This window comes from Phalacrocorax carbo, chromosome 3, assembly GCF_963921805.1.
Source record: "Phalacrocorax carbo chromosome 3, bPhaCar2.1, whole genome shotgun sequence".
Lineage (NCBI taxonomy): Eukaryota > Metazoa > Chordata > Aves > Suliformes > Phalacrocoracidae > Phalacrocorax > Phalacrocorax carbo.
Window position 1 is genome coordinate 78693893 of NC_087515.1, and position 26146 is coordinate 78720038.

A 26146-nucleotide genomic window follows, 5' to 3' on the forward strand; every position below is an offset into this window, starting at 1 on the left:
GGAAGTTGGGGGTCCAAGCTTCTTGTCAAATGTAGAGCATTCCTCCCACAGGGGCAGGACAGGATGGCCCTGATGCCAGGTTTTTACACAGCTGATCTTCAAGGAGTTGCCAGGGTTTTCTGAGACTGTAAAGACCAGTTGAAGAAGCATGCAACAGTTGTGGTTGCATCTTCATCAGAGGTGTAAAATTTCAGTGCAAGTCGGTCTGGCCTCAATACAAACCATATGGTACAAAATAGAAACCCCAGCTGATTCAATAGCTGAGGGCCAGAACGGGGAGACAAGTCATCTGCTGTGTGGCTTAATCACATGAGTCTGTGGCTGGCAGGTAACCTCGTAACAGGATACTGCTAATGGCAGCAGAGAGTTAGGAGGTAATTATGGACTTTGAAAAAATAATTTTATCTGGTAAAGAAAAGTGTTGATAAACTGCATTAGGGTGGGATCATTTGAATGACTTCAAAATTAATACTTTTGTCTTGCATTATTTTTAAAGCAACTTTTGAAGACTGAAGAGAACAGCTGGTCCCTGGCAGAGCTGATCCATGCGGTCGTTCTCCTTACACAGTACCACTCCCTTGCTTCCTTCACGTTTGGTTGTGGAATCAGCCCAGAGATAGACTTTGAAGGTGGTCACACCTTCAGGCCCCCTTCCGTCAGTAACTATTGCATATGTGACATTACAAATGGTTACCACGGGGTGGATGAGATACACGCCAGCCCAACTGGAAGTATTCCAGTAAGTATCTGTCTGAACAAACAATCTCTTTCAACAGTTGTAATTTCTTTGTAGACTTTAGTACACGGAAGATGCCCATCTCTCTTCATTCAGTGAGAGTGGGATTGATTAGCCTAATCCAGATGAGGGCTAACCAGTTGAAAAGAGACATTTAGGAGAAGCTGAAATGATACTGGTAAGCTCAGGGAGGTTACTGAAGGGAGAGACAAAAATTCAGTCTCTCAGTTGTCTATTTTTTTTGGTCTCTTGTCATTCATATAGGCAAACTGAGACGACTCCTGGCCTCAGCTAGTTCATGATACGTGTCCCGAGCAGCAGTGGCCAGGATAGCTTTTTTTCATGGGTGCAGTGGAAAGTTGGCTCCTCCTTTGATTCCAGTCTTTGACTTTTTTGCCTTGAGGTGTTTGTCATACATCACACAAGAGTGTTCACAATTTTCTGACTCTGTCTCTAAAACGGTATTTCCTGCCCGCAGCAGTTATGCTCACTGGTTGGTACTTGCTTCCGCTTAGTGAAAAGCATGATGTGAACTAGGCATTGGTTTAAGAAGAGTGATAACAGGGTATTTTCAATGCAGGTTCCTGCATGTGAGTCTTTCCTGCAATGGTGTGGGTGGCATTTAAATTTTGTTTGATGGAGCTTGCTGGCTCTCTGAAGGAGCAAACTGCAAAAGGCAGAGGAAAGGGGCAGAACTGTCTCAGTTGATGATAACTTTATTTTGCTTTGCGCTGATGGATTTTTGCAAGACCAGATACTGAATTAATAGTGTATTGTGGTGTTAAAACAGCTCTTGTGAAATAAGATTATCTTACACTAGCTTTCCTTTGAGGCTTTGTTAAATCTGCATTTACACTCACTCTTCCTTTTTCCTTCAATATGTTTCTTCTCTGCTCATAGAGAAGGGGAAAAATACAGTTGGGTAGTAAATTGTGGTTACTTCCTCTATCAGAATTTCTGTTACAGCTCCTTGTTTTTCAGTTAAACATTTAGATTAAGTAAGAGAAATTACTTTAATTTTAGTTGTGAGACCCACTTATTCCAAAAAGCTGTGATTCTTAAAATACACTAAAAATACCAGGGATCTAAGGGAGAAAAGACGACCAAATGTGAACCATTGGGTCAGTACAGATTTCTTTCAATAACTGGTTTCCTCAAAAAGTCAGTGTTTATAAAGATGCAACTGAACGACATAGCTTGCATTTAAGTTTTCTGGCTTGATGATTTCTGCCATCATTGTCGGTTCTTGTTAGATGTTTTTCTCTCCTTTTCAAGTCTACAGAGTCTGTCTGTGAAGTTGAAGCTCTTATGGAGAAAATGAAGCAGCTACAGGAGTGTAGAGATGAAGAGGAAGCCAGCCAGGAAGAGATGGCTACACGTTTTGAAAGAGAGAAGAGAGAAAGCATGTTCGTGTGTTCTTCAGGTACAACAGATGTAGTGTGGATATATTTATTTAGACTTTTCCAAATCACTTGAAGAAATACTTAACTACCGCAGAAGGAAAAAAAAAATGTTATTAGATGTCTCAAAAATATTAGTATTTCTTTGAAGGGGTCAAGATTAGGCGTGCCTTCTTGTCTTCCAGGAACACTTAAAAGCAAAGTAGTGCCAAGATTTGTGGCTTCTCTTAAACACACCACAACACTCACTGACCAATATTATGTTTAATAGAAGTTTTCAACAGAAATGGAATCTCTCTCTTGAGAGATTTAAAAGTTTCACAAGAGATTTAAGCATCTCACAAAACATTGTAAAAAGAAGTCCTTAACACACTTAGGTATTTAAGTGTATGAAACATTACTTTTCAATGACTGTGAGATAATACCTAATCTGTTACAAGCCTAGGGTTATTGTGGGCTCTTCAGGAGAGTTTCATCTAGAACAAGCTTGGTGCAGAAGTCTTAGAGGCCTCTTTTTTTTTAATAAGCTTTCCGTTCCAAAGCAGATTTTTTCCCTTGGCACTTTTACAGACACCTTGAGTTAGGAGCAAAGTGTCCTCTAGACTTAGGAGATTGTACTCCTGTACTATCTGTATGTGTAGACCGGTACATAAAAGAAGGGAGAAAAAGGCGTTTGTCTATAAGAAAGAATCTGAGTGTTTTTCATGGAGTTGACCCTAAAAGCCGTAGTTGCAGTCACACTGTGCTGAACCAAAGAATTTTAATACGGGTAGTCCAGTGAAACTGTGTGTTTATTTACAAAGCACAGAGACTCCCATTCTTCTGTAAGAGTTCCACTAGCACGCTTCCAAATTGTTCTTACTGAAATTGTGTGAAATTCTGTTTGAAATTAACAGAAGATGAAGAATCGGCAGCAACGAGAGATGTATCTCGTCACTTTGAGGATACCAGCTATGGTTACAAAGACTTCTCCAGACATGGCATGCACGTGCCCACCTTTCGTGTTCAGGTAACAAGGATGGGGGATGCTGTCAGGAGGCTTAGTGCATGATCTGTTTGTTGTGCCAAATACCAAACCTGGAAATTGCTGTGCTGTAACTTACTGCCCCACAGAGGAGAAGGCTTAAAGCAAGCAAATGAACAGCCCCACCCCCCACCCCAGGGATTATCTGCCCTGAGATAAATTATATTAAAGCACTAGGTCTTCACAAGTTCATTTCTGAAATGCTCTATTCTGCTTTTTTACTCACTTCTAAGGATTATTCCTGGGAAGACCATGGCTATTCCTTGGTTAATCGTCTTTACCCAGATGTGGGACAACTACTTGATGAGAAGTTTCATATTGCTTATAATCTGACTTACAACACAATGGCCATGCACAAAGATGTGGATACCTCAATGCTGAGACGAGCTATTTGGAACTATATTCACTGTATGTTTGGAATAAGGTCAGTTCTACTACTTTTGTTCTATCTACATCAGACTCGTAAGCAATGCCTTTTTTTTTTTTTCTTTCTTTCTCAGATTGAAGTGAAGCTATTTATTAAGCAAACATGCATGTATTTTAAAAAATATTTTTATTTACAGGGAAGGGCCAGTAGTGGTACAAATTACACAACAGTTTATTTTGCCATAGGAACTTAAAACAACGCAAGTGAAATAACTGGCTCTTGAAAATGAAAGTGTGTTTCTTTCAATTCCAGATACGATGATTATGACTATGGTGAAATTAATCAGTTGTTGGACCGCAGCTTTAAAGTTTATATCAAGACTGTGGTTTGCACTCCTGAAAAGACCACAAAAAGAATGTATGATAGCTTCTGGAGGCAGTTTGAACACTCTGAGAAGGTACAGTTTGCATGCGTGCTGAGACACATGGGCAGTAGATCCATTTGCCACGTTAACAGCCACAGCTACCCAGCCAGCATTTAAGCTTTAGCTGATGTTACCAGGACTCTCCTCGCATTCATTAGGCAGAGCAGTACTTCCCAGACTGAAAAAATTTTTCTTTTCGTACTGTGTGTTTGCTAGGTAACAGCTACCATGGACTGCGCAAGCTCTGAACCGTCTGGGGAGGTTAGACACATAAATAGTACAGCTTCACCTCAACTGCAGCTTTCTCCTCTGCTGTCAGTTGGTACTGCCTGTGTCCCAGAGAGGCAGGGAAGCGACACGAGATCCACCTCTTGGCCTCAGACACAGAGCAGCTTGCTTGCTGCCCAAGGTCTTTGCAGTCCTACGGGCATTTCTGGTGTGAATGGCCCCAGAGCAGTTACTTTCTGTTAAAGCCTGAAGCCCTGCTGCTGTGTTATAGCCTGAATTGCACCTCCCAGTAATATTTCTTGCTGCTAATTCTCAGATGTCTGCTCTGTAAAGTTCACATCCTGCAGGTTTTTTTTTTTTTGGAAAAATATTGCTAGGTCTCACTTAAAATGAATGCTGATACAGTGCTGAAACATAAATGTGCCTTGATCAGTGTTCATGTCATCTGAGGCTCTATCTCTCGCTAAACTCCTTAAGAAAATAGTGTAGACATACCCAGTTATAAGAGGGGTACTATAACTACAATGACTTAAGGTTGTTCAAGTAAAATACCTCATATGTTTGTTTTGGTTAGACTAACTGATGGAGACGAGCTTTTTAAGCACACAGCTCCTTCTTTAAAGCCCAAAACTTTGCATCCTCATAGCCATCAAAATCCAAGGATCATCCATGTACCTGTCACTGAGTGCAGGCACCATCCATCCCCATGGAAATCATGCGAATGAAACCACGCACAACCATTACATGCCAGAGCAAACTCTCGGCCAACCTGCTCTCAGTGAGACAATACTTTCCCCCCTCCCACGCACAGTTTCTGATCTCATCCTCAAAGAAATACAGTAAAGACATTGAGGAGATGAGCTGGGGAACAAAATTTCTTACCTCTGGTAGCTACTGAACACCTCTGTCTCAATAAAGATCATATTTTTATGGCATGTTACAATTTTTCTCGTGCTTCACCACCGCTAAGGACTCCATGTTGTTCAGGTGATAATTACCTGTGTGTTTCTCTGCCTGTCCCACAGGGGCAAACGACCTTATCACCTCTTTCTTTGCTAACAAACCCCTCTGCTCTGCAGGGACCAACCACCCTTTTGCCTTTAACTGATTAACTGTCTTTGATTAATCAGGTGGAATTTGAACAATTATTTTCAAGCTGTGCATAGTCTGCTGCTGAAGAAGGCCTTGTGTGCTTGAAAGCTTGTCTGTTTTTTCCAGCTAAACCAGCTGGTCTGCTAAAGGCTGACTTCTGTGTTTCTTGTGAACTGCTCGGGTGTATCTGTGACCCATGGCCACGCTGTGCTGCAGTGCCACGTGCAGCACATGGGCCCTCTTTCCTCCCTCAGCAAGCTTTACGGACCGAGCTGGCTATCTGGGTAGCTGAAAGGCATAGCCCGGCTGCTATTGCAAACACCGATTCGAAAACCACAGCCCCACAGGCTTCCTTTCACTGGAGTACATTATCGTGAGCACGCCGTTAAAGCATAACTTCTTTTCTTTCCCGAAGGTCCATGTAAATTTGCTTCTGGTAGAAGCTCGGATGCAAGCCGAACTACTTTATGCTCTGAGAGCTATTACTCGCTATATGACCTGATGTCTCGGGCTGCCTGTCGACGTTGGAATGTTCTGCAGCTGCAGTATGGCAGAGGAAGATACGAAGCCTCAGGACCAACGGTAGCTATCAGTTAAGATGCCCATTGTGCCATAACTCCTTTAGTTTCAGCTATTTCCATGTTTGGAATATCACTGCTGCCGCTCGGCAGTGAACGCTTGGCAGTTGACTGGGTTGTGCAGAAGTGCTGCCTGCTCTCATGGTATTTTGGCTTTAGACAGCACGGGACACTTGATGAACTTGTGGCAATATAGCAAATGATAGATATATAGATCTTGTGTTAAGGCAAATACTACAGGAGTTGGAGCGTGAAAAGAAGTGGGACTTGATGACGTTTGCTTTCCCTACGAGAATAATTTTAGAAAATCTTGATGCTGCTATTTGTGCTGGTGGAGTGAACAGACACAGGCTGTTCCAGTTAAGCTAAAAGTGAAAGTGAGCACTGCTATTGTCTGAGCCTTTATTGTGTGTGGTTTCAAAAAAGCCTTGTTATTTAGATTTCTTTTTTAATCAGAACTAAACCTCTTCTGTCCACACTGATCATTCGAAAGATAGCAGTCAATTTTCTCAAATAGTTTAGCCTTAAAATGCTACGGGACATTCCTTCAGCATTATTTGGTGAGCTCCAAAGTGCAATGGTCTTCCTATGGAAAGAAGAGGACTCGAGTCCTCAGAGCTTTATAGCGATCTAACTACGTGAAGCGTCGAGTAGCTTCTTGTCCTGTTTTTCAAGGGTGAACCGATACCTGTTCAGGAGCTAGGACAAGGTGTGGGAATGTCGTTCTAGACTGCCAAACAGTCCTACTGTATTACATGCCCAACGCTGGTCTTAACTGACTTTTTTTTGCAGTTGCTTAAATAACTAGGCTAAAAACCATCTATTTTTAGGAAATCAAAACATGATTAAAATGCTGACATTTAATATACAGTGGTTTTGGAGAACACATGAATACTTTTGTATGAGTGTGAATTGCTTTTTAAATTTGTCAGTATTACTGGTATTTTTTAAATAAAGGTAACAACTTTTTCCTCTTGGCGTTTTTGTGTGGTTTAGTTTTATGCTTCTGTTCTTACTGGTTTACTTATGGTTCAAAGACCGCTTTAAAATTTTGGAAATGGTAACTGAGCAAACATGCTTTTAAAAAGACAAACCATGACTTTTTCAACTGAGTCTAAAATGATGGGAAAAAAACAAAGTTTGAGAAATAGGTTTAGGTCTTCACTAAAACTTGAGTAGGAACACCTCTCATATACTCCTGATGTTTTCATCCTTCCCATAATCCTCCATCCTCTCTTCAGGTGTACTCCGTCGTATAGGGTGTTCTCTTTCCTCACAGGTGTGACGGATGTACTCAACCCCTTGCCCAAACTAGCAGTAGTAGTTTGCTACAGGCTCCAAAGGAGGCAGAGGCCTTAGGCGTGGCTGGGCCAAGAACTCTGGTTTCAATCTGGTTTCTGAAAACCCGCAAAGGAGCAGAGTGACGCAGAGAGCTTCGATTCATATGGGCTTGGAACACCGATCGTGCAATTAACGCAACAATGGCGGGTGGCTTTTTTGAGACTTATTTATCAAGGAACAAAGAAATTTCTGGGTACAAGGAATCTCCTGCTACCTTTCCCGTCGCATGTAATATGAGTACGAGCTAACTACTTCATCCTATAAATACAGCAGCCCAAGTCAGCCTTCTCTGAGCTCTCCCTGCTGGACAACGTGGCAGCATGGTGGTGACCTCCCCTCGTGCTGGGACACCCCTCGAGCTTGGTCCTCAAGCAGAGAAACCTTTTCCCCATGGCAGATTTTTGGTAAGTGACCAATATCGCGCCTAACCTTGTAGAACAGTAACTTTGATTTTTGTCTTGGTAACTTTGGATGCTGAATTGCTGCCAATGAAACATTACATAGTAAATTTTGCATATATAATCCCTTAGACATAAACTGTTAACTAAGTCTTGAGACTAGGTTTGGAGGTAGCCACACCTAGAGTCCTCTCTGAGGAGGAGTTTAGAAAGCAAGAGGGTCCGCTCTGAACCTTGTGACTCAACGGGAGGGTTCTCCTCATCCTCTTATATCCCCACTTTCTCTCGGAATCATTACAACTCAAGTGTATCAGATTTCCTTTGTATGTTTCTTCCATGCTGTGACTAATAAGGTGAACCTTGCCTTCAAAGTTATTGAACTCTGCTAACTCTGTTGAATTCCATCAAATTCATTGAACTCTGTCAAAATTATAATTTTACCTCAATAAAACACACTGCTGCTTTTCTCTTTTGAGTGAGGTGCGTTCTGCTCATTGGTGACAACAGGCATGGGTGTGATATGACTGGAAATTCCAACTCTGTGTTTATATAATCACCACTTATTTTCAATAACTAGGTATAAATGTTATTTTGAGAGTCAAACCCATTTTAAAATCCTTTAGTAGTGAACTTAGTTCCAGATTAAGCTGCTAATTTTCATAGGCCAGTGCCAAAAGGATATTTGGCACCAGAAGGATGGTCAGGTCTGTGCAGTCAGACTGAGGAGTGTAGGACAAGAGGCAGCGGGAGGTGGATTTGCTACGAGGGAGCGACAAACTGCTTTGGACACCCTCCTACAGCTGGCTGTAACAGGGGTTACAGCACACTCGAGTGTAGAAAGTCCTACCTGCTTACAGGAAGGTAGGAGCTGCCTTTGTAAGGCAGGAAAGAAATTTGATTGTTCCAAGGCTGCAGGTGGAATTAAAGTAAGATTTCTGTCCCCTGGCCTGGTTCTCAGTTAGCTCAGACTGGTTTCTCCTCCTACTACAGAGCATTCTGAGAACAGTTTTCAGCTTCTAGTCCAAGAAGGTAAAAAAATCTAAAACTATCTAGGGGAGAAAGATTAATAAACTGTCAAAAATTGTGACTAACAGGAAGCATCTGCTGTTTCCTCTTAACTAAAAATACAGGATTTTTAATGTTCCAAAAACAGAGCAAAACTTTCCTGTCTAAGGGCATATCGTAGGCATGGCTTAGCTTTAAGGACACAGAAAAAGTGTCTTCCCAGTCTGTAAATGGAGTTTGTGCAGCACTGGCTTCTCCTGCTGTGTTTTTTGGGGGGAAGGGGTGGGAATGGGGCTATCAAAGGTAAACATGAAATTTTCCAAGAAGCCTCAACTGGCCATTTCCATCCTACACTCTCCAGACACATGCAGGTACCTACAGGCACTCTCTCTTTTCAAGCGGTAAACGCGGCAGTGTGTGAGAGTGAGAGAGAGTGTGTGTGTGTGTGAGTGGCTTCGTACAGTCATGTTTGCAAAGAGCAGTAGCCACAACATGCAGATAATCCTGACCGCACACAAAGCTACTTACTTACCTTGGAGAAAGGGCCTGGAGACGTTTGGGGATTTTCCATTAAAAATGCTGAGGTGTTTGTGGTCCTAAGTAGAAGAGAGCAAGCACGGCTGTTAAGCACAGTGGCAACCAAAGACAGTGGTGGGGTTAGTCTTTAGAAACAAGAAAATGGTTGTCACCAGATGTTCCATGAAAGCAGAAAGTGGTGACAGCTGGGCAGAGCCACAGCTGTGCATGGCGCCAGGGCCCCGGGACTGTCCCTGTCACGGGTGGGCGGGAGCTGCCCTCCTTTGCTGCAGGCTGTAACCCCTGACGGCTCCTGAGTAGCTCCTGCAGAGCCTCAGCCTGTGGCTGCAAAGCGCAGCAGCTCCCCTGTGCACAGCAGCAAATTCTTGTGCGCCTCGGGTGTTGTGGGCGCTAGTAGTGTCAGCAACTCACCCCAAAAGGCCACGTGGGCAGGGGATCCTGCCCAAAAGACGAGGCAGTGCAGGGAAGGAGGTGGTGTGAACCAGTGTGAGTGAATGGAACAAAATGGCGGGCTGCTGCGTGGGCCCAGGTGGGATGCTATAAAAAAAAAAAAAAGCCACCCACACAAGATTTTGAGTCTGTGCTTAGGGGAGCGTGGCAGAGCCATCTGCCCCATCAGCAGCAGTTTCCAGCCCTTGCCTTTCCATCTTCTTTGCAGGGTTGGTTCAAAACTTTGTGCCTCTGTGTGTGTGTGCGCACCCCACCCCCGCCTGAAAAAGAGCATGGTGACGGGCCAAGTACTTGGTCACTGAACAGGAATGGGCTCCTGAAGTCAGAAGAGAGCTGCTTTATTGAGGTTTGTGGCAAAGAAGCCATAAGAATGCGTCAGAAATTCAGCATTTTGGGGCTTGGTACCCACAAGTGTTGTTCAGAGACAGGCGTGGGCCTGTGCAGCTCCCTGGGAGCGATGGCTGGGTGTTGCTGTGAGGTGCTCTGCAGCCGCTGCCGCCCTTTCTGCTCTGCCCAGCACCTCTGAATGTGCCTCCTCCTGAAGCTGTCACGGGCCAAGGCTGGAGCTCACACACAGCGGCTGCTCCACCTCTGCGCTCCACTATGGGATACCCAAATTTGCCCTGTGCTACAGGACACACTACACAGTGCTCCAGGCCCTTGTTTACAGTTTGAGCAACAATGACTGCCATAACTAGCATTTCCTTTGAACAAAGCTTAACTGCCTACATATCCACCTTGACTCGAGCAAAACATCAGTTTGGGGCTGGCTCTGACAGATACTCGGCACTTGTCAAGTCCGATTAGACCTGCTGACAGGACTTGGCCACAAGGCCTTTTCCACTGCATCCCCACCCTGCGTCACACAGCCCCCCTCTGCCCGCCTTCTGCCTTGATGCGCCTGCCAAGAACAAACGCCTCTGGCTCCCTCCCCACAGGGGAGTAATTACCCATCAGCCTTTCCTTAAAACCCCCAAAAAGTAAATCCATTCTTTTTTCCAATAAACAAATGGGGCATTGAAGCCATTTATCTCTCACACACCCCCCCCACCCCCGAACTTCAGCTAAAATTAAAATGGCAAGGGGAAGCGTGAAAAATAGAGATCTTTTTGAGCTCAGCAGAGCTGTTGCTGGAACCAAACTACACTGAACTGCTGGGCAGTTCTCTCCTGCGGATTGCAGTGCTGGCGGCTGCCACATGCGCGCCCTAAGCAATTCACTGCAGGGCTGAGCCGCGCTGGTCACAAGATATACCCGAGTTGCTGAGACAAAAGGAACTTCACAGGTTTCATTAACTGCATTGACATTTCCTCCTGACCGCTCCCAAAACCTGGGCCACGAAATCTCCCCTCCCCCATCAACAGGAAAGACATCCCCAAGAAAGCAGAAGCATCGTCGCTGTGTGTCCTCGCCTGGAAGCACCGGTCTGGGCACGGGCAAAGGTCCAGCGGTGCCACTGGAGCAGCACTGAATTGCTGCTTCAGAAAACCAAATTCCACCAGCCTTTCTGCAGGGACTGCCAGGCTTGAGACTTGCTCTGCGGGCACACGCAGCACAGCGCGAGGCTGCTGACCCTCAAGATCGGAGCCAGGAGCCCGGCAGCCCCTGCACAGCAGCTCATTCTTAGTAATCTGAGGTCAGAAAAGAGACAAATGGGTCAGGTCTGTAAAGCTGTCTGTAGCCAGTTGGACTGGTAACACTCAAGGCCAGCACTGCACCTGCTGAGCTAAGCCATGGGCTACAAGCAGGGACCTCTGTGCGCTGGAAGGATGAAAACTGAGCAGTAAGCAAGCCAGCAGCACATAGGACATAGAGCCCTTTTTTGCCCCATGGATGGAGACACAAGCCCAGGGGAGATGGCTGGCCAAGACGGTCTGAGACGTACAGGCACAGAGGCGGCTGCTGGGAACGTGGGAACAGCTGAAAGATGATCACACCACACTGGCTAAAGTCTTCTCTTACATCAGGGATGTGGGTGTTTTGCCTTAAGATGTGAAGTCCCAATTCAGAAAAGCCACTTTTCAGCACAGACACCAAGGCAGGAGCTGGCAGACCCCAGCCCCAGCCAAGCTGGTAAAGAAAGGGGGAATCTCCAAAGGAAAGGGGAGCAACTTTCCCCCTCTCTCCCACTGAGAGCGTTCAATCCAGAGAGTGAAGCTTATGATGTAACGCAGCAGAATTCCCCAACAGCATTTGCGTTACTTTGTTGCAGAATTTAATATAAAGTAAAAGTGTGTCAAAGGCTGTAGGTAAGATGTGGCTCACATCATGTAACTTTTTCTTGTCGTGCCCAGCATTTTTTGTACCACAGGGGTCCAGGTACTCAGTGGTTATCTACCTTTTAAAAATTAAAACGTCAGCAAATGGGTTTGTTTCATTGTCCCAGTCAGAAACTCTGTAATTAATAGACAAATCACACTGGACGGCTGCTTGGTCAGCTCAAATATATTGTAAAAAGTAATTACACATGCAAAAATTTCACACAAGCTTTCCAAAAGATAGTATCCGGTATATAAATATCAGGCTTGACTGACTCTTTAAAAATTAACTTCCCATGCTCTCCAACGTGGCTACCAATGGCAATGTACAGCTATATTAGAAACATAAAGCTGTACAAGCTATAACATAAAAAAAAAGAAAAAAATAAAAGACTGATTAAAATGGAGTAACAGTCACAGTTGGAAGAAAGGAGCGATGGCTTTGAATTCTGTCAAGAAGCTTTTCCGCCACAGGTTTGAACTCTCTTTCCCAATACAGTTTGTGGCAGTCCCTTAAATCTCTGTTGAGGCTGTAATCCAGTGCTCGCTCTTCATCTGTAATCAAGGAAAATATCGCCATCAGTTCTGAATAAAAATATACCCAAGCATGTATTTTTATGACCACAATACATACAACTTACCCGTTGTGTATGCTGATGGCTTAAAAACAACTCTACGTTTAAGACAAACTAAGCATCGCTGTCTGAGGGACTTGGATTGAATTGAAAATAAAGGCCGTTAAGGTCAGTAAAACAGTAAAAAGGGTACTGCAGGGTCTTGTATTCTCACACCTCACCGGTGTGGCTAAACTGTGTCTCCGAGGTCAAGCATTTACTGTGACTGTCAGCCTGGAAACTACTTGGGTTTGAACATTACCCACAGCAATTTTGCTAATATAAGTAACCAATTCATCTAACTGCAGCCATGTTTTTCCTGTCACAAATTGCTCTGCTAATCTGGTTCGTGAAGACTCCTCTGAACTATATCTACTATCATACTTAAAGAACTTGAACCATGCCAGTTACTGTATTACTGATGCCCTCCCTTCCTTGCAAACTCATAAATAAAATAATAGGACACTCCTAATAGAGACAAGCGACGTTAGGAATGAAAGGAAGTCATCACTCGTTCTTCCCTCTCCGTTTTGCCGGGCATTGGATGTGGCAAAGAAACAAGCCCTTCTAGAGGAAAGAAACCAGCCTGCGACCAGAGGCATGCTCCTGAAGCAGGGATCTGCAAACACAACCAATAATACTCAACAGATGTTTTCGCACAGTTTAACAGAAGGATATTTGACAGCCTTTAGGCCATAAACGGATAAAATAAAGATGCAATCCTGCACCCAGTGGGCAGCGTGACTTATCTTTGTCCTAGACTATGAAAAAGCACCAGATTCACAATCCATTAAATAAACAGCTCTGTAAGGGAGCTTACTGCACATTCACAGCAGGTAAAAGACAACTTGGAGCTGAAGAGAAACTTCAGTTACCCAGAGCTTGAGTCAAACTTTGTGTAGAAAAGAGATGCTCAGACAGCAACTGTTCCCACTGAAGAGAATGCCCAGGTGCCTACGCAGAGCCTACGGCCTGCGCTGCAACAGCTACAAAGGAAGAGACGACACTACTCTTGCTCGAAGATAGGCTCCATTTCGTAGAAAGTTACCAGTAACTGCCAACAATACTTGACTTCTATGTCGCTGCAGTGTTTCTAAATTACCAAAGGTAAGGAGACGCTGATTATCAAATAGATTCCAAAAGGGGTTCTGCATAAAGGGAAAATGCCACGTAGAGGCTTTCCGTAACAAAATACAGAGGGAAAAAAATTCATTCAGGAAGGAAGACATGTCATGGTTCTGCAGGAAGAAACCCTGCAATCAGGGATAAAAATCCAGCCTCAGACATCAGATCTGTATTGGATGGTGTGACAGGACAGTTGAGGTTGGACAGGACCTCTGGAACAGAGCCACCGTAGACCAGGCTGCTCTGGTCCTTGTACTGGTGAGTACTGAGCATCCCGGAGAGTGGAGATTCCACAGCCTTTCTGGGCAGCCTGTTCCAGTGCTTGACGCCTGCCATGGTGGGAACTTCTTTTCCTGGTACTTAACTGGAATTTTTCTTATTGCAGCTTGTGCCCGTTAGCTCTCGTCCCATCCATGGCACAGTAGCCCAACCTATGTAAAATGAGTCTCAGCAGCAGGGAAGTGAGAGATCCTGAAGAGGGAGATAAGGGATTACGGGTTTTGTTTTCAGGCGGAATTGCTTTGCCTACTCCTAAAATGATTTTTCTACCCAAATTAACTATCTTCTAATGCAGAGCAAGAAGCAAGTCTCCCTTTCAGTAGACAGCTGTGCTCCCCAGAAGTTGATTGAATGTTTATGGAATCACTGAGGTCGGGAATTCCAGCCTGCAAGAACAAGGGTCAGAACCAGTTCAAAAGCTGAAGTGTTGAATCAAAACAGTAAATTTCCCAAAGCAGAATGTGAGTAACACTGGGGATCAGCGGGGATCACTGTCCCACATGCAAGCTGTGCATCCTCAGATAATATAATCTTCCCACGACCCTCCTCAAAACCAGCAAAATTGGGTACTGGCCAAACAGCCAGTACAAACTGGTTGCAAGCCCAGGAACAAGACAAGTACTCTGGGTCTGCATGCTATGGGGGAAGCTGAGAACTAGAGCGCAGACTCTAGTCTGCAAGGGCTACCTATCCCTACAACTCTAACAAGACAGGGCCCAGGAGCCCTGGAAGCTAGTATCGTGCCATCTAAGAGTTCCCATGTACTGAGATTCCAAAATAACCTCCTCAAATTGATAGTGGAGGTAAAGGCGAGCAGAAGAAAAGTCTGGAAAAAGAGAGGGAGAAAGAAGATTTCACTGAATGACCAAACAGAAGAATATTCTTAAGACAGAGGCTCATCTCCACTGCTGCTCCTGAGGGACCAGGGCAAGGCAAAGCAGCTGCCAGGGGCCTGGAAACGCTAGGCTCCAGGAGCTCTGAGCCAATAAAGTGACACGAGACTCGAGAGCAGCTGAAAGAAGGCAAATGACAGTGCTGCTGGAAAGCAGTGCCACTGCGCCTCAGGCTGCTGGGATCAGGCAGGGAAAAAGAAAAGACAAACGGTGCCTTTTGTCCAGCCCTTCTTGGGCCCAACATCTTTTCGGGCTATTTCCACTCCCCTTTCGCTCCCTCTTATCTTCTGTCACCTCGTGCCAGGTAGGGGAAAGAAAAATAAAGGGGAGGAGGCCAAGCACAGCAGGTGAAGCGAGGTGTCTGCTGTGCCATGCTCCACTTTTTCTGCTTCCTGAGGGCGTGCTGATGCTTAAGTACAGTCCACTGGCTGTCAGCAGTTGCCTCCTGCTTCCTGAACGATAGAATCAGCGCAATGACGGTTCAAGGCTGTTGCTGGATACAATGGGAGGAGGAAGATGTAGGACAATATTAACCAGCTGCTATTACTGAAATTTGTTGGCTCTAGCACACAGAGAAACCAGATCCAATGAATAGGATGCGCTTTTTCTACAGCTACTCTTCTGACTACAGTGTGAAGAAAGGCTAGCCTTGTGATTTAATTCTGACCTATTTTTAACTAATTGTCATTACAGTTGCATTACAATTGCAATTGTAACTGCAATTGCCATTGTACATGAACTTCCAGTTCATAAAAGCTGTAGTAGTTAATGAGAGTTCCAATTACTACCCAGCCTGGACTCTGCAGTCAAATGAATTGCTGGAATAAGCAGCGTTGAATGCAGAGGAAAAACATACGTAAGAATTTTCCAAAACAAAGATATATGTTCCTTGCTGCACGCCAGAAAATTCAAGCACAATTGTGGCTGTAAAGTTTGTGGGTTTTTTGCAGAATGTTAAAAGGTGCACTAATGATCTTGAAACACTGGGTATTTTCAGATAAATAGATGGAATTACTGCCCACATTAAGATACCCTCTATCACGGCAAGGAATGTAATGCAAGGAATGAATAACGAATAACAGTAATTCTGCTGTAACTGGGAAAAAATCCTCACACATCCACCTACTTTTCTGATTGTCTAAAAGTGAAAGAGACCACGGGGATCTCACTTTCTATCTGGGTCTAACACGCAGCCTTCTTTCTCCTCAGCAAGCATACAATCTTTACTAAACTTCCAATTAAAACCAAATCAAAATTAGTTAAGGTTTGCTTCAATTTCATTTACATTTCAAAGATTTTTTTAAAAAAATATAATTGCAAATGACCTACCCAAAATAAAATCATAACCAAAGCAGTGCTCATAAAATAAAGGAGGAAAATTAAATATAGTGGCCATAGGACTATTACATAGCAATTAAACTCTGTAAAATTTGAAGCAAACAAATGTGCAGATGAAAAGATCCAGCTGAGTAAGCCAATCAGGGTTTTAACATTCACTTGTAGACACCTTGCAGCAGTGTTTGTGGAGGAGCACACCCGCCCTAGCTCTGGCGAGCAGCTGAGAAATTGGCAGGATGTTGTCCTCGCCCACAGGGAGATGGTGGTGAGAAAAGAAGGGCGGCCAAGGGGCTCTAGTCACAAGCAGCAAGCTCAGCACCACGCAGCCCTCCGGCTACAGGGAAAAGCCATATTCCCCAGACTGCTGGGCACGTGCTGTGCGGTCACCAGCTGCATCACAGCTGAGCCCCCGCTTCTGTCAATACCTGCAATGACCTCTGAGGCCAGGAGGGCCCACATCCAGTGAAAAGTATGTTTTGTGCTGAAGCTCTACAGGATAGCTGGCTCAAGCAGACAAAAAGGCAGCTGGTGGAAGGCATTAGTGGCATGCCAACGAGAAACGAGAGCGGGGAGTGACAGCAGCCAAATCCACCTTAGCAGTCTGTAAGACTTGAGGGAACGTGCTGAAGGGCGATTCACCACCGTGCTGCCGGATCGTCTATACCAGCCAACCACTTAAAGCTGCGTGACAGACTTCCCACCCAAAATAATACTGCTTTTATTTTGCTTCTTCTATTTCTCTTACTAAGGAAGAGACCAAGATTATGAATCTCACCTAAGAGTGATGTGAGCAGCACCAGCAACGTGTCAGTATCTTCTCCAAAGCATGAGGCTGCGCTTGTGATGTTTTCACTGTAGTTCCACAGGGTTTTGCATATCAAACAAGCCAGCTGCCAGTCAGCCGGCCCAAAGTCTCGTAAACAGTCAACTAACCTGTCAGTACCAAACAGAAACAGGGTTTTACTCCATGTAATTTTCTCCTGAGCCCTTCAAAAGCCAGGCAGTCTAGAAATGCACACAGACTCCATGAAAGGTTGCAGGAAAATTCTACATTAATAAACTCAAGATGCTACTTGCTTCCTCAGTAACTTCCCCCTTTTCACTTAGCCTAGTTCCCCAAGGATGTGAACATGCCTTTTGCCTACACATTCACGCATGTGCCTGCCTGCACCTGTCCATCCCCTATAACTTTTTAACCCGATTGACCAATTTCAGTCAATGCATCACAAATGTAACCATCTCAAAGACACTAAAATTTCATGATAATCTGTGACTGTCCCGAATCTGCGGCTACCGTTAGTGCAGATTGCAACGCGAGCCAGACCTCACCAGGCACCACAAATTCATCTGGAAAAGATGGTAAGAATGCAGAAAAAGCTTCAGTCAGAACACCCAGCTTATTACACACATCAGAGGATCTGACCAGAAGACAAATCCAAAGGAATTTGCTTCTTCCATGACTCACAGAATTACCTCTTACGTTTGGTGAAGTCTGACAATTTTGCAGATCTTGCCCCTTCTTGTATTTCCTCAGCCTGCACACCCAGTGGACTCCTCTCAGAAACGCCAGTTTTGTTAAGGACCATTAGGTTCTTGACCTTTCTTGTAATCTCATTTCCTTGCAGATACCAAATGCAGGCTAGATCAAAAGCAGGACTCTGAAACTAAGCTATAACTTTTCTGCCTGCACCTGCCCACGTACAGGAGCTACCCAGAGCTCCAAACAGCAGTGTTCACAGGTCCTGTGGCAGCAGCAGTAAGCATTGTTTTTCACCTGCTGTCCCTAGTGACCGCTCTAATAGTAATCATTCACTGCTGTTCTCTCCCCGCCCCTACGATCCCCTCTTTCCCTCATTTCTCTGCTTCACTGTGAGATATATAATCTGGTGATTTGAAAAGGGAACTCGGGGCACCTGTTACATTCAGGTATGGCTGAAAATAGCAGTAAATGAAAAGCAACCAGAAAGAGTTTGTTTTTTCTCTCCTCTCAGAAGGCAGTCATTGTTGAAGGCCAGGAGGCATCTATGAAAAGCCAAAAGAACTTGCCCTAATTTTTTGAAATTTAACCCTCTGATGAGACTAATTCCATGTTTTGTTTGGGCCGCTATATATTGGTACAATAATCTCATTTCCAAAAATCCATAGAGCTCGTTGGGCACAGTCAGGATGACCTCCTTAACAATCACTTCCAAATTCTCTAGATTTATTCCATACTGTTACTCTTTTTCCTTCCTTCTTCATAAGTTTTCAGACAGAGTATAGAAAATTTTAGATTCTATATGATTCTATATTCTACATTATGTAATAGAAATTCTATGTAAGAGAAATTTCTCACATTTATTAGTCAATTTGCCTTTAACTTATTTTTATTGTTCTTCTTCAGCTTTACATTTTGTAAGTTAACTAGAACATGGGAAGGAAGGATGAGCAGACTATGCATTGTTTACTCTGTATAAAAAATTAATTATATGATGTATGAACAAGAAAGCATTTCAAAGGTAGGCATATTGTTTCATAAACATGGGTTGTATCAACTGCTTTACAAGCACAGGAACATGATCTTTCATGTTGCTCCAATTAAGCTTGATCCGCTATTATCTGAGCATCAAAGCCACAAGTGTTGCATCCACAGTGGTTTTTCAAGATCTAATACCACTTACAGCATTAACTGCCTTAAACTTGAACTCTCGGAGAGAGGAGTCCCACGAGCTATTTATTCTCTGCCGAGCGCAGCTGCATCAGGTAGTTCCCCCTGCAGCACTAAGTAGTTACAAAAATTGCAAGAGACCATGTGGGGGAATCATAGCTCTTGAAGTCATCTGCACACTTACAACTGACACACGTTAATGGTGCACATCATCTGTAGCCCACATAGGACCCAGTTAAGCAAAGCATAGGCAGCTATTGCAAAGCCACGCCTTAGCTGCTTTGTTGTACGGTACTCTCCTCTGCTGCCTGTACCAGGAGGATCTTTGGGAAATTATTCTATGGTTCTTGGCTCTGCAGTAGGCTAAACCGCTACAACGCTTTTGCAAAAAACATATGAGAGAATATGACAGGCTTTTTCTTGAAGAACATTAGGTGCTGAATATCTATTAAGTATGTATCCTTATTACACGTTATTGGCTCCAATAAAAACAAATCTAATTGAAACTCTGGCCAAACTACTGGAACTTGCCTTTTCCATAAGCATAATCAGGAACTTACTTTCCAATTCCTCCTTCTTCCATCAGAAAAGCTCGTCTGTTCTTATCTACTGTGAGATTGAGCAGAACTCCACAGGCAGAAAAACAGACATCTTGGTTCTTGGCATCAAGTAAAGCAATCATGAACTTGTATACTGGATTGTGAAGGAAATAGTATTACTGGGAAGACGGACTTATACAAGTGGCATTACAACATACCTGTTAAACCTGCATACTTAGAAAGCAGTCAAATGCAGGATACCCTACCCAAAAATTTAACCTCGTCACCTATTACCGTGACATTTGTAGAATAGACGTATGAGCCTGAGTAACGGCCATTACACTGGACACCAGCTTTCTTCAAAGCAACACATACAAAATTCTAGTTATAAAAATACACTGAAGTAATGTGAAAATCTAGTCAGAAGAGGTTAAGTTCACCAAACTGAATTACAGCTTATTTCTTAAAAGTAACACCCTCCTTTCAATCGGACAGTCAGCAGAAACTGCTAGGATTTGGCATTTGGCACTCAGGGAAGTTCTTACTGAGTGGCAGGGTTGCCCTAGACTGCACCAAGCCCAGCTGGGACTGCTGCAGGCAGGGGCTGCTGCGGGAGATAGGCAAGAAGCAGACGCTGGATGTGCAGCACCTTGCAGCATTTGCCGATGCTGAACTGGGTAGGCAGTGGAAGGCAACCCCAGCGAGGCAGTCAGCCTCACCTAATGGAGAGACAGCCTCTGAGCTCTTCCCGAGCTCGGCGCGCCGACACCACAGTCTTTCCAAGGTGGAAAATTCAGTTCTTTGACAGACAGCGCATGAGCAACCAGCTGTAAGCATCAGTTCTCCCTTTGCAGATACCTGCTCCTCCGGAAGTGGTGATATGTCTGCCCACCCTTGAAAGAAGGGGTTGTATATTGTGGCTTATCACCTCACTTTGAGCCCTGACAGGTAGATACAAAAAATTTATGGCAAACTGGTGTTTAATTAAACTTACGACACACCTCCTGTGGATAGCAAGGAGTTGCCATTTTCCCCAAAGCTCTTTAGACACTCAAAGGAAAAAGGACTTGAGAAGACTTGTATCCTACTTCACCCAGAGGCAAATAGGAGGTCTCTTTGTTGAAGTAGTCAGAAATCTTAAATGCATGTTACAAAGCGCTAAAAAGGTGTCAAACATGGGAATCAAAAACTTGTGATTATGAACCTAAATGAGAATTAAGTTAGATTTTAATTTTATATCATATTGTATCACAATCAATGTGTAGGACTTGAGAAACTGAAGGAGTGAAGGGAAATTTCAAAATTATAATCTTCTGGAAAAAGAGAGTTTTTGTAGTATCCACCTTTGTGAAGGCACACCATGGCATATTTTTCCTATTTCAATATTTCCATTTTAATGAAACTGAAATAAAATGGTGTTTATGATGACTACTATTGGATCCTAACATTTGCGTAATTTGCAATCATCAGAGAAGATTGCTTCTACCCTTTAACAGAGACAGCTTATTAAGAGTCTTTCCTTTTTAGAACTACGGACATTTAAAACCAACTCCAACAAATGCAGAAGTAACTCACTCTTTTTCTGTATGATGAAGTCACAGATCTCATGATACTGGGAAAGATTGCCAAAGACTCTGACAGCCTCCACAACTCCATCCATATTGTCGCTCATTAACAGCTTTAACAGCACTATTGGTTTGCAGAGAGATGAAATAAAAACAATTACTTGTATATCACAAACATGCGCTTGGCTTTTTATCAAGAAATATCAGAAGGCAAGCAGCAACAGCAAGAAATGTAATAAATGGGAACAGTTATCTATCTGTCTGGTTGCAGTGAAGGGGATGAGCTGATGGTAGAACAACAGCTAAATTGTGTTGGGCTTTGAAGATGAGACAAAGAGCTCCAATATGGGGCTAAATGCAAAGGAACAAATGAGGGGTTATGAAGACAGCCTAAGCACAGTGGTAATAATGGGAGCCAGTTTTGCTATAGGGTTTTGAGTGGGCTCATGTGAAAATCCAGGAAGACAAAGATGCAAAAAATGTTGTAATATATACGAGAATTGATTTAGATCCTGAACAGATGGTCTTATGGTGGGATGTCTCCTAAAACTCAAATTATTTTCTGGCATTAGCTCTATTTTCTCTCAGTGCTGCTACAACAAGCAAACACATTTTCTCTGAACAGCTACTTAATATTGCTCCTGGTCTGAAGCATTTACTTGCTGCTTTCCTGCTTAACAGTTTCACATATGATTAGCGTGTAACTTCAGCAGATAGAATGAGACCTTCAGCATTTCCTAGGAAGAGCTACCATCATGTAGGTTTCGGTGCACTGCAAAGGAGCAATGTTACAGAAGTTACTGTTATCAGATTTCTGTGTGTATGAAGTAAAGCGCTGAAACCAGTCCATCATATAAAGGACTCAAATCAGTTAACCCTTAACCCACGGAAAAGTGAGAGAAAAAAATATAGAAAAGAGGTTGGCTTTGTTCCCATTACTTCCTTCTTTGAATGTTGCAATACTGAACATGCCTTAAACTTCTCTTAAAGAGACATCTGAAATGATTGGGTTTTGCCTTTGGGACCCACCACTGGTATCAAACAGCAAGGATTCTCAAAATGTCTCCTGGAGGAGGAAGCCTGCTGGTCTTCCATCAAAAGGCTTTCTCTCCCTCCAGCTCAGGCAGAGGAAAGGTGATGGGACTGGTTCCGCATGCTAACAATAAAAGCAGGAATCATAGAATCAGGAGAGCAAGAGCAGATGGGACAGGCAGAGAAGTCATTTGTTTCCACATTTTTCTGACGAGCAATGAGACAGCTGGCTTATGGGTGATAAAAGGACTTGTTACAGCACAGCAGAACTGTTACCTAGAAAGAATATGTCTACGAGTGAGTCAGGGCACTAGGCTGATGGCCAGAATATTTTTTCCTGCTCCTCATTCTACCTGTGGTGTAAACTTCAGGCTCACTCTCTCCCCCGTGTCTTGTTTATTTAGAAAGGTATGCAAGACACAGACTCTCTACTTTTTTTATAACATTAACACAATGAGTCCCAGAACTCGGATGCAGTTCCTGCGCATCACAGAAATATGACCATTGTCCATGCTGTCAGAGGGGAGAGAATCACACAACTCCTATACTGCCAATGGATTTATAAGCCAGAAACAGATACAAATCAGCTTTTGCAGGTCTAGGAGGTACTAAGAAGGAGGAAAAAAAAAAAACAAAAACACCACAACAAACTTTCTTACCATACTCTGATTAGAAGTAAAAACCAACATGATTATTTTGGCTCAGGCATATGGATTTTGAACAAGTCTAGCAAAAATTGCTAAACAGAAAAAATACGGCAAATTATTTTGGCGATGAAAAGAAGGGGTTTTGTCAACAACCTATTTTCACACAAGGCATAGAATTATGTTCCAAAAGAATGAGAAATCATTATGGGAAGAATTTACCACAAAACACTATCCGTGTCTTTATTTTCTGTAGTGTCAAAATATAGCACGAATAACTTCCACTTTCAAAAACTTACACGGAAAGTATGAGTTTAGAAGTCCTTACTTTGAGCAATGTCTATCTTCTTGTCTTGAACAGCAGAACTCTTCACTTTGTAGTAGGATAAATTGTTGATTGTTGTTGCAGCATTTATGACCAACTCCTCACAGTCATCTACTGACTTGTATTCTGATAGTAAAAAAACCCAAAACATATGCTTATGTAGATACACACACACACGAGTCTAACTTAGCAGTGTATGATACCTCAGAAGCAAACTGAATCATAGTTTACATGGCCACTATTACAGACAACTATTCTGTTTTTCAGTAACATGGCAGAAGCAAACAGGAACAGCTGATCCAAAAATGGCAACGCAAAGTCACTCTTTCCAACTCTTCTTCTACAGAAATCATTGTGACTAAGGCAACATGGTTTAAAACCTGGTTAGTTAAGACATTTTACAGAACCTATTTGCTGTTTTAAGATGGAACTGAAGAAAATCCACATGCAGAAATAGGCCTATGTGATAGACACAGACATACCAAGGACTATTATTCTGAAATATCAGGTACCATGAAGAACTGGAAGAGAAAAAAAAAAAACTTCTTTAGCAATATTTGAAAGATTCTCTCTCTCAGAGCTCCTGACAAAACGTTAACCAGTGTAAAATTGCACCAGCAAGCCTGAAAGTTGCGTATACTGATTTGTCTGAGGTTTCTGGCCTCAGAAACCAGGAGTGAAGGAAATAAAAGAGGGGTAAGTTCATAGGGAGAGAGAATGTTTTGTAGTCAACTAACTGACACAGTGCTCAAGAAGAGGGGAGGGTGGCGGAGAGAGGCTTTGAGGTTCAGAAGTGCTTACACAATGATTAAGACAGTTCCAACCCAGGAAGCTCCTACAGGGCTTAAGACAGAACGGAAGAAGTTGTGACTCTGCCTTCTCTAATCCCCCATGGCTGGTGGTACAGTTTACAACTGGCAAAGTAGCATATAATCAGGTTGATTATCATTACATAATATTTAATATTCTCATCACACACTAAAATATACTGAGTTCTTTGAGGTGTATCTTGTCACTGCTAAACTGTTACAGGATGTCCAGCCCTGGCCTGTAATTTGATTTACAAAGGGATCAGTAAGTGGTAAAGGAACTGCAGTCCTAAGCCTCCATTTGGAGGGAAAGGGACACTCTCTTTGACCTGAAAGAGATAAAGGTTGGAAATCTGAAAGAGAAGAAAAAATAAGAGGAAATTTTTCAAGGAGGCTGAAAGTTCTGGGTGCATGGAACAAAAAGAATACTCAATTCAGAACAGTCACAAAATCTGCAAACCTTAAAAAAAACCCACACACACCACCACACACGTCTATGTAGCACGTTATAAGAACAGACTTCCCTTATATATGAACTCTCAGTGAGATCTATTTAAAATAAGATTTGTTTGATTATCCATAATGATCATATCTGCAAATCTAATCACTGAATTAAACACTTCATCTTTCCCCAGACACTGAAAAGTCAGTACCAAGGCAGCAAGGCTTCCAATGTCTCAAACAGGCTTTCTGCATAAAACAGTTTATGAATATCAGCAGACTGACTTTGTTATTTTAGCAACGGAACCGATTTAGTTATGGCTCAACCTAGATAAGAAGGTCAAGTAGAAAAATCCTAAACCCTCCTTACAGACTGAACAAAGATGACAAACACAACATAGAGTTTATTACCTAGTACTGTAACAAGCAATTCTACAACACGATGGGCAGCTGCCAGAGCTGCTCCTACGCTGGGATGAACGGAGAGATTGGCCAGCACTCTTATCAGTTTTATCAGAACATCTTCTGCCTCTGAAGGATGCTTCGGGTGGTTTTTTCCTTCCCCTCCTCTTTCATGGTACCATTTCTGTGCATTCAGATCAAGTTTGTGGTAGGTTTGGAATAATGATACCAAGGTGTTAACACTTCCTTTTTCTTTAAAAAATTGCTCACGGGCCTGGTTATTCTCTGCTGTTAAATTACCAAGAATGAAGATGATACGGATAACCAAATCCTGCAATAAAATAAACAAACCATATTATACTGAAAACATAAGAAGCTATTAGCTGCTTAAAAAGAAGATAATACTTAATTTGCTTCACAATTCAATTAATAGCAGGTCCAGACCAACTGAAGGAATGCCAAATACAGCAACTAGAAATAATTTTTTATGCTACTATTTTTCACAACCCAGTGTACAGAAGAAATCAAAAACATCTGACAGAATTAGTAGAGCACTGGGGTAATTACTAATGGGATATACTTAGTATAGGTCATCTATTTTTACCAAGCCCACAGTAATCTTAAAACAGCACTTTATATAACTAGAATAATCATATGGGCCAGAGCTTACTAATCTTTCAGGTAAGCAAGTGTCAGTTGTGATGGCCAAAGACCACCACTGTCTCTTCTTCTCTAGGCCTGTAGAATCTGACCATTGTAGAGGTTAAACTACTTCCCCTTGATTTGTCACTGTTAAATCCATGTTAGCTCTTACTCATTTCCTTGTTGAGTCCAATTGGTACAGATAGCCGAATTATTTGGTCCAGATTTTTACCAGAAATGTACTCTAAACTGCATCATCTGCTATTCCCCAATTCCTACTTTTTCTCCTTTTAAAGACAGGTGCCCTACAACCTGGCAATCCTACATAACTTTTCAAGAATCCCAGAGACATTACCCTTTCTGTCCTTTTTTAAGCACCAAAGGGTCAATTTCATCAGGCCTAGCTGATCTGAAGACACTTAAATATGCTCCAGCTCATTTTCTAGTGACAAAAGAATGCAGGCTGAAGTAGAAATTAATCATTTGGTCATACTTAACCCTTTCAGAAGAAGCAGCAAAAAAAGGCATTCCACACTTTACTATTCACAGTGGCATCTGTCAATAATTCTCACCTTCTTCTGAACACCGCAGCAATTATTTCATTATTGTCTTCTCACTATTAATGTACTATAGAAAGTTTTCTTGTTTCTTTTTATGTCCCTTTCTAGTTGCATCTTATTTTGCGCTTCATTTTTTTCTGATTTTGATTTTACGTGTTCTTGCTACCCTTTTATTCTTATCATTGCTAAATGACACCTACTTTCTATTTTTATATGGTATGTTGAGATCTTATGATTTAACCAAGTTGCTCTCTTGAAGCACTTTCTATACCTGCCCTTCAGTGGGATATAGAATTACATCTCTTGTTGCTTCATTTGGGACATACCGAGAAATACCTCTTTTTGGCAAGACTAGTGGATCCCAATTGAATGGCATTCAACAACACCGCCACCTTTTTCTTACCCGCTGGTATGGAAGAAGGAAAAAAAATCCTGAGAGTCTGAACTAACCCA

At 42.9% G+C, this 26146-nt stretch overlaps 2 protein-coding genes across 7 annotated transcripts in view; one reads left to right on the forward strand and one right to left on the reverse strand.

Moving 5' to 3' along the window:
* The window catches only part of SESN1 (sestrin 1), an 84687-nt gene extending 77860 nt beyond the window's left edge, over nt 1–6827 (forward strand). For all 4 annotated transcript variants that reach the window (XM_064447489.1, XM_064447491.1, XM_064447490.1 and 1 more), the window contains 6 exons: nt 497–739; nt 2012–2159; nt 3033–3145; nt 3394–3584; nt 3840–3984; nt 5687–6827. In XM_064447489.1, the coding sequence (XP_064303559.1) occupies nt 497–739; nt 2012–2159; nt 3033–3145; nt 3394–3584; nt 3840–3984; nt 5687–5773 (927 nt within the window). In that variant the 3' untranslated portion in view covers nt 5774–6827. The remainder of the gene's footprint in view (nt 1–496; nt 740–2011; nt 2160–3032; nt 3146–3393; nt 3585–3839; nt 3985–5686) is intronic.
* Nucleotides 6828–12007: 5180 nt separating this feature from the next.
* ARMC2 (armadillo repeat containing 2) overlaps nt 12008–26146 on the reverse strand; it is a 67602-nt gene continuing 53463 nt past the window's right edge. For all 3 annotated transcript variants that reach the window (XM_064447499.1, XM_064447500.1, XM_064447498.1), the window contains 6 exons: nt 24501–24822; nt 22843–22965; nt 20849–20962; nt 19295–19427; nt 16863–17020; nt 12008–12393 (listed from right to left, as the gene is read on the reverse strand). In XM_064447499.1, coding sequence (XP_064303569.1) covers nt 12236–12393; nt 16863–17020; nt 19295–19427; nt 20849–20962; nt 22843–22965; nt 24501–24822 — 1008 coding nt within the window. In that variant the 3' untranslated portion in view covers nt 12008–12235. The remainder of the gene's footprint in view (nt 12394–16862; nt 17021–19294; nt 19428–20848; nt 20963–22842; nt 22966–24500; nt 24823–26146) is intronic.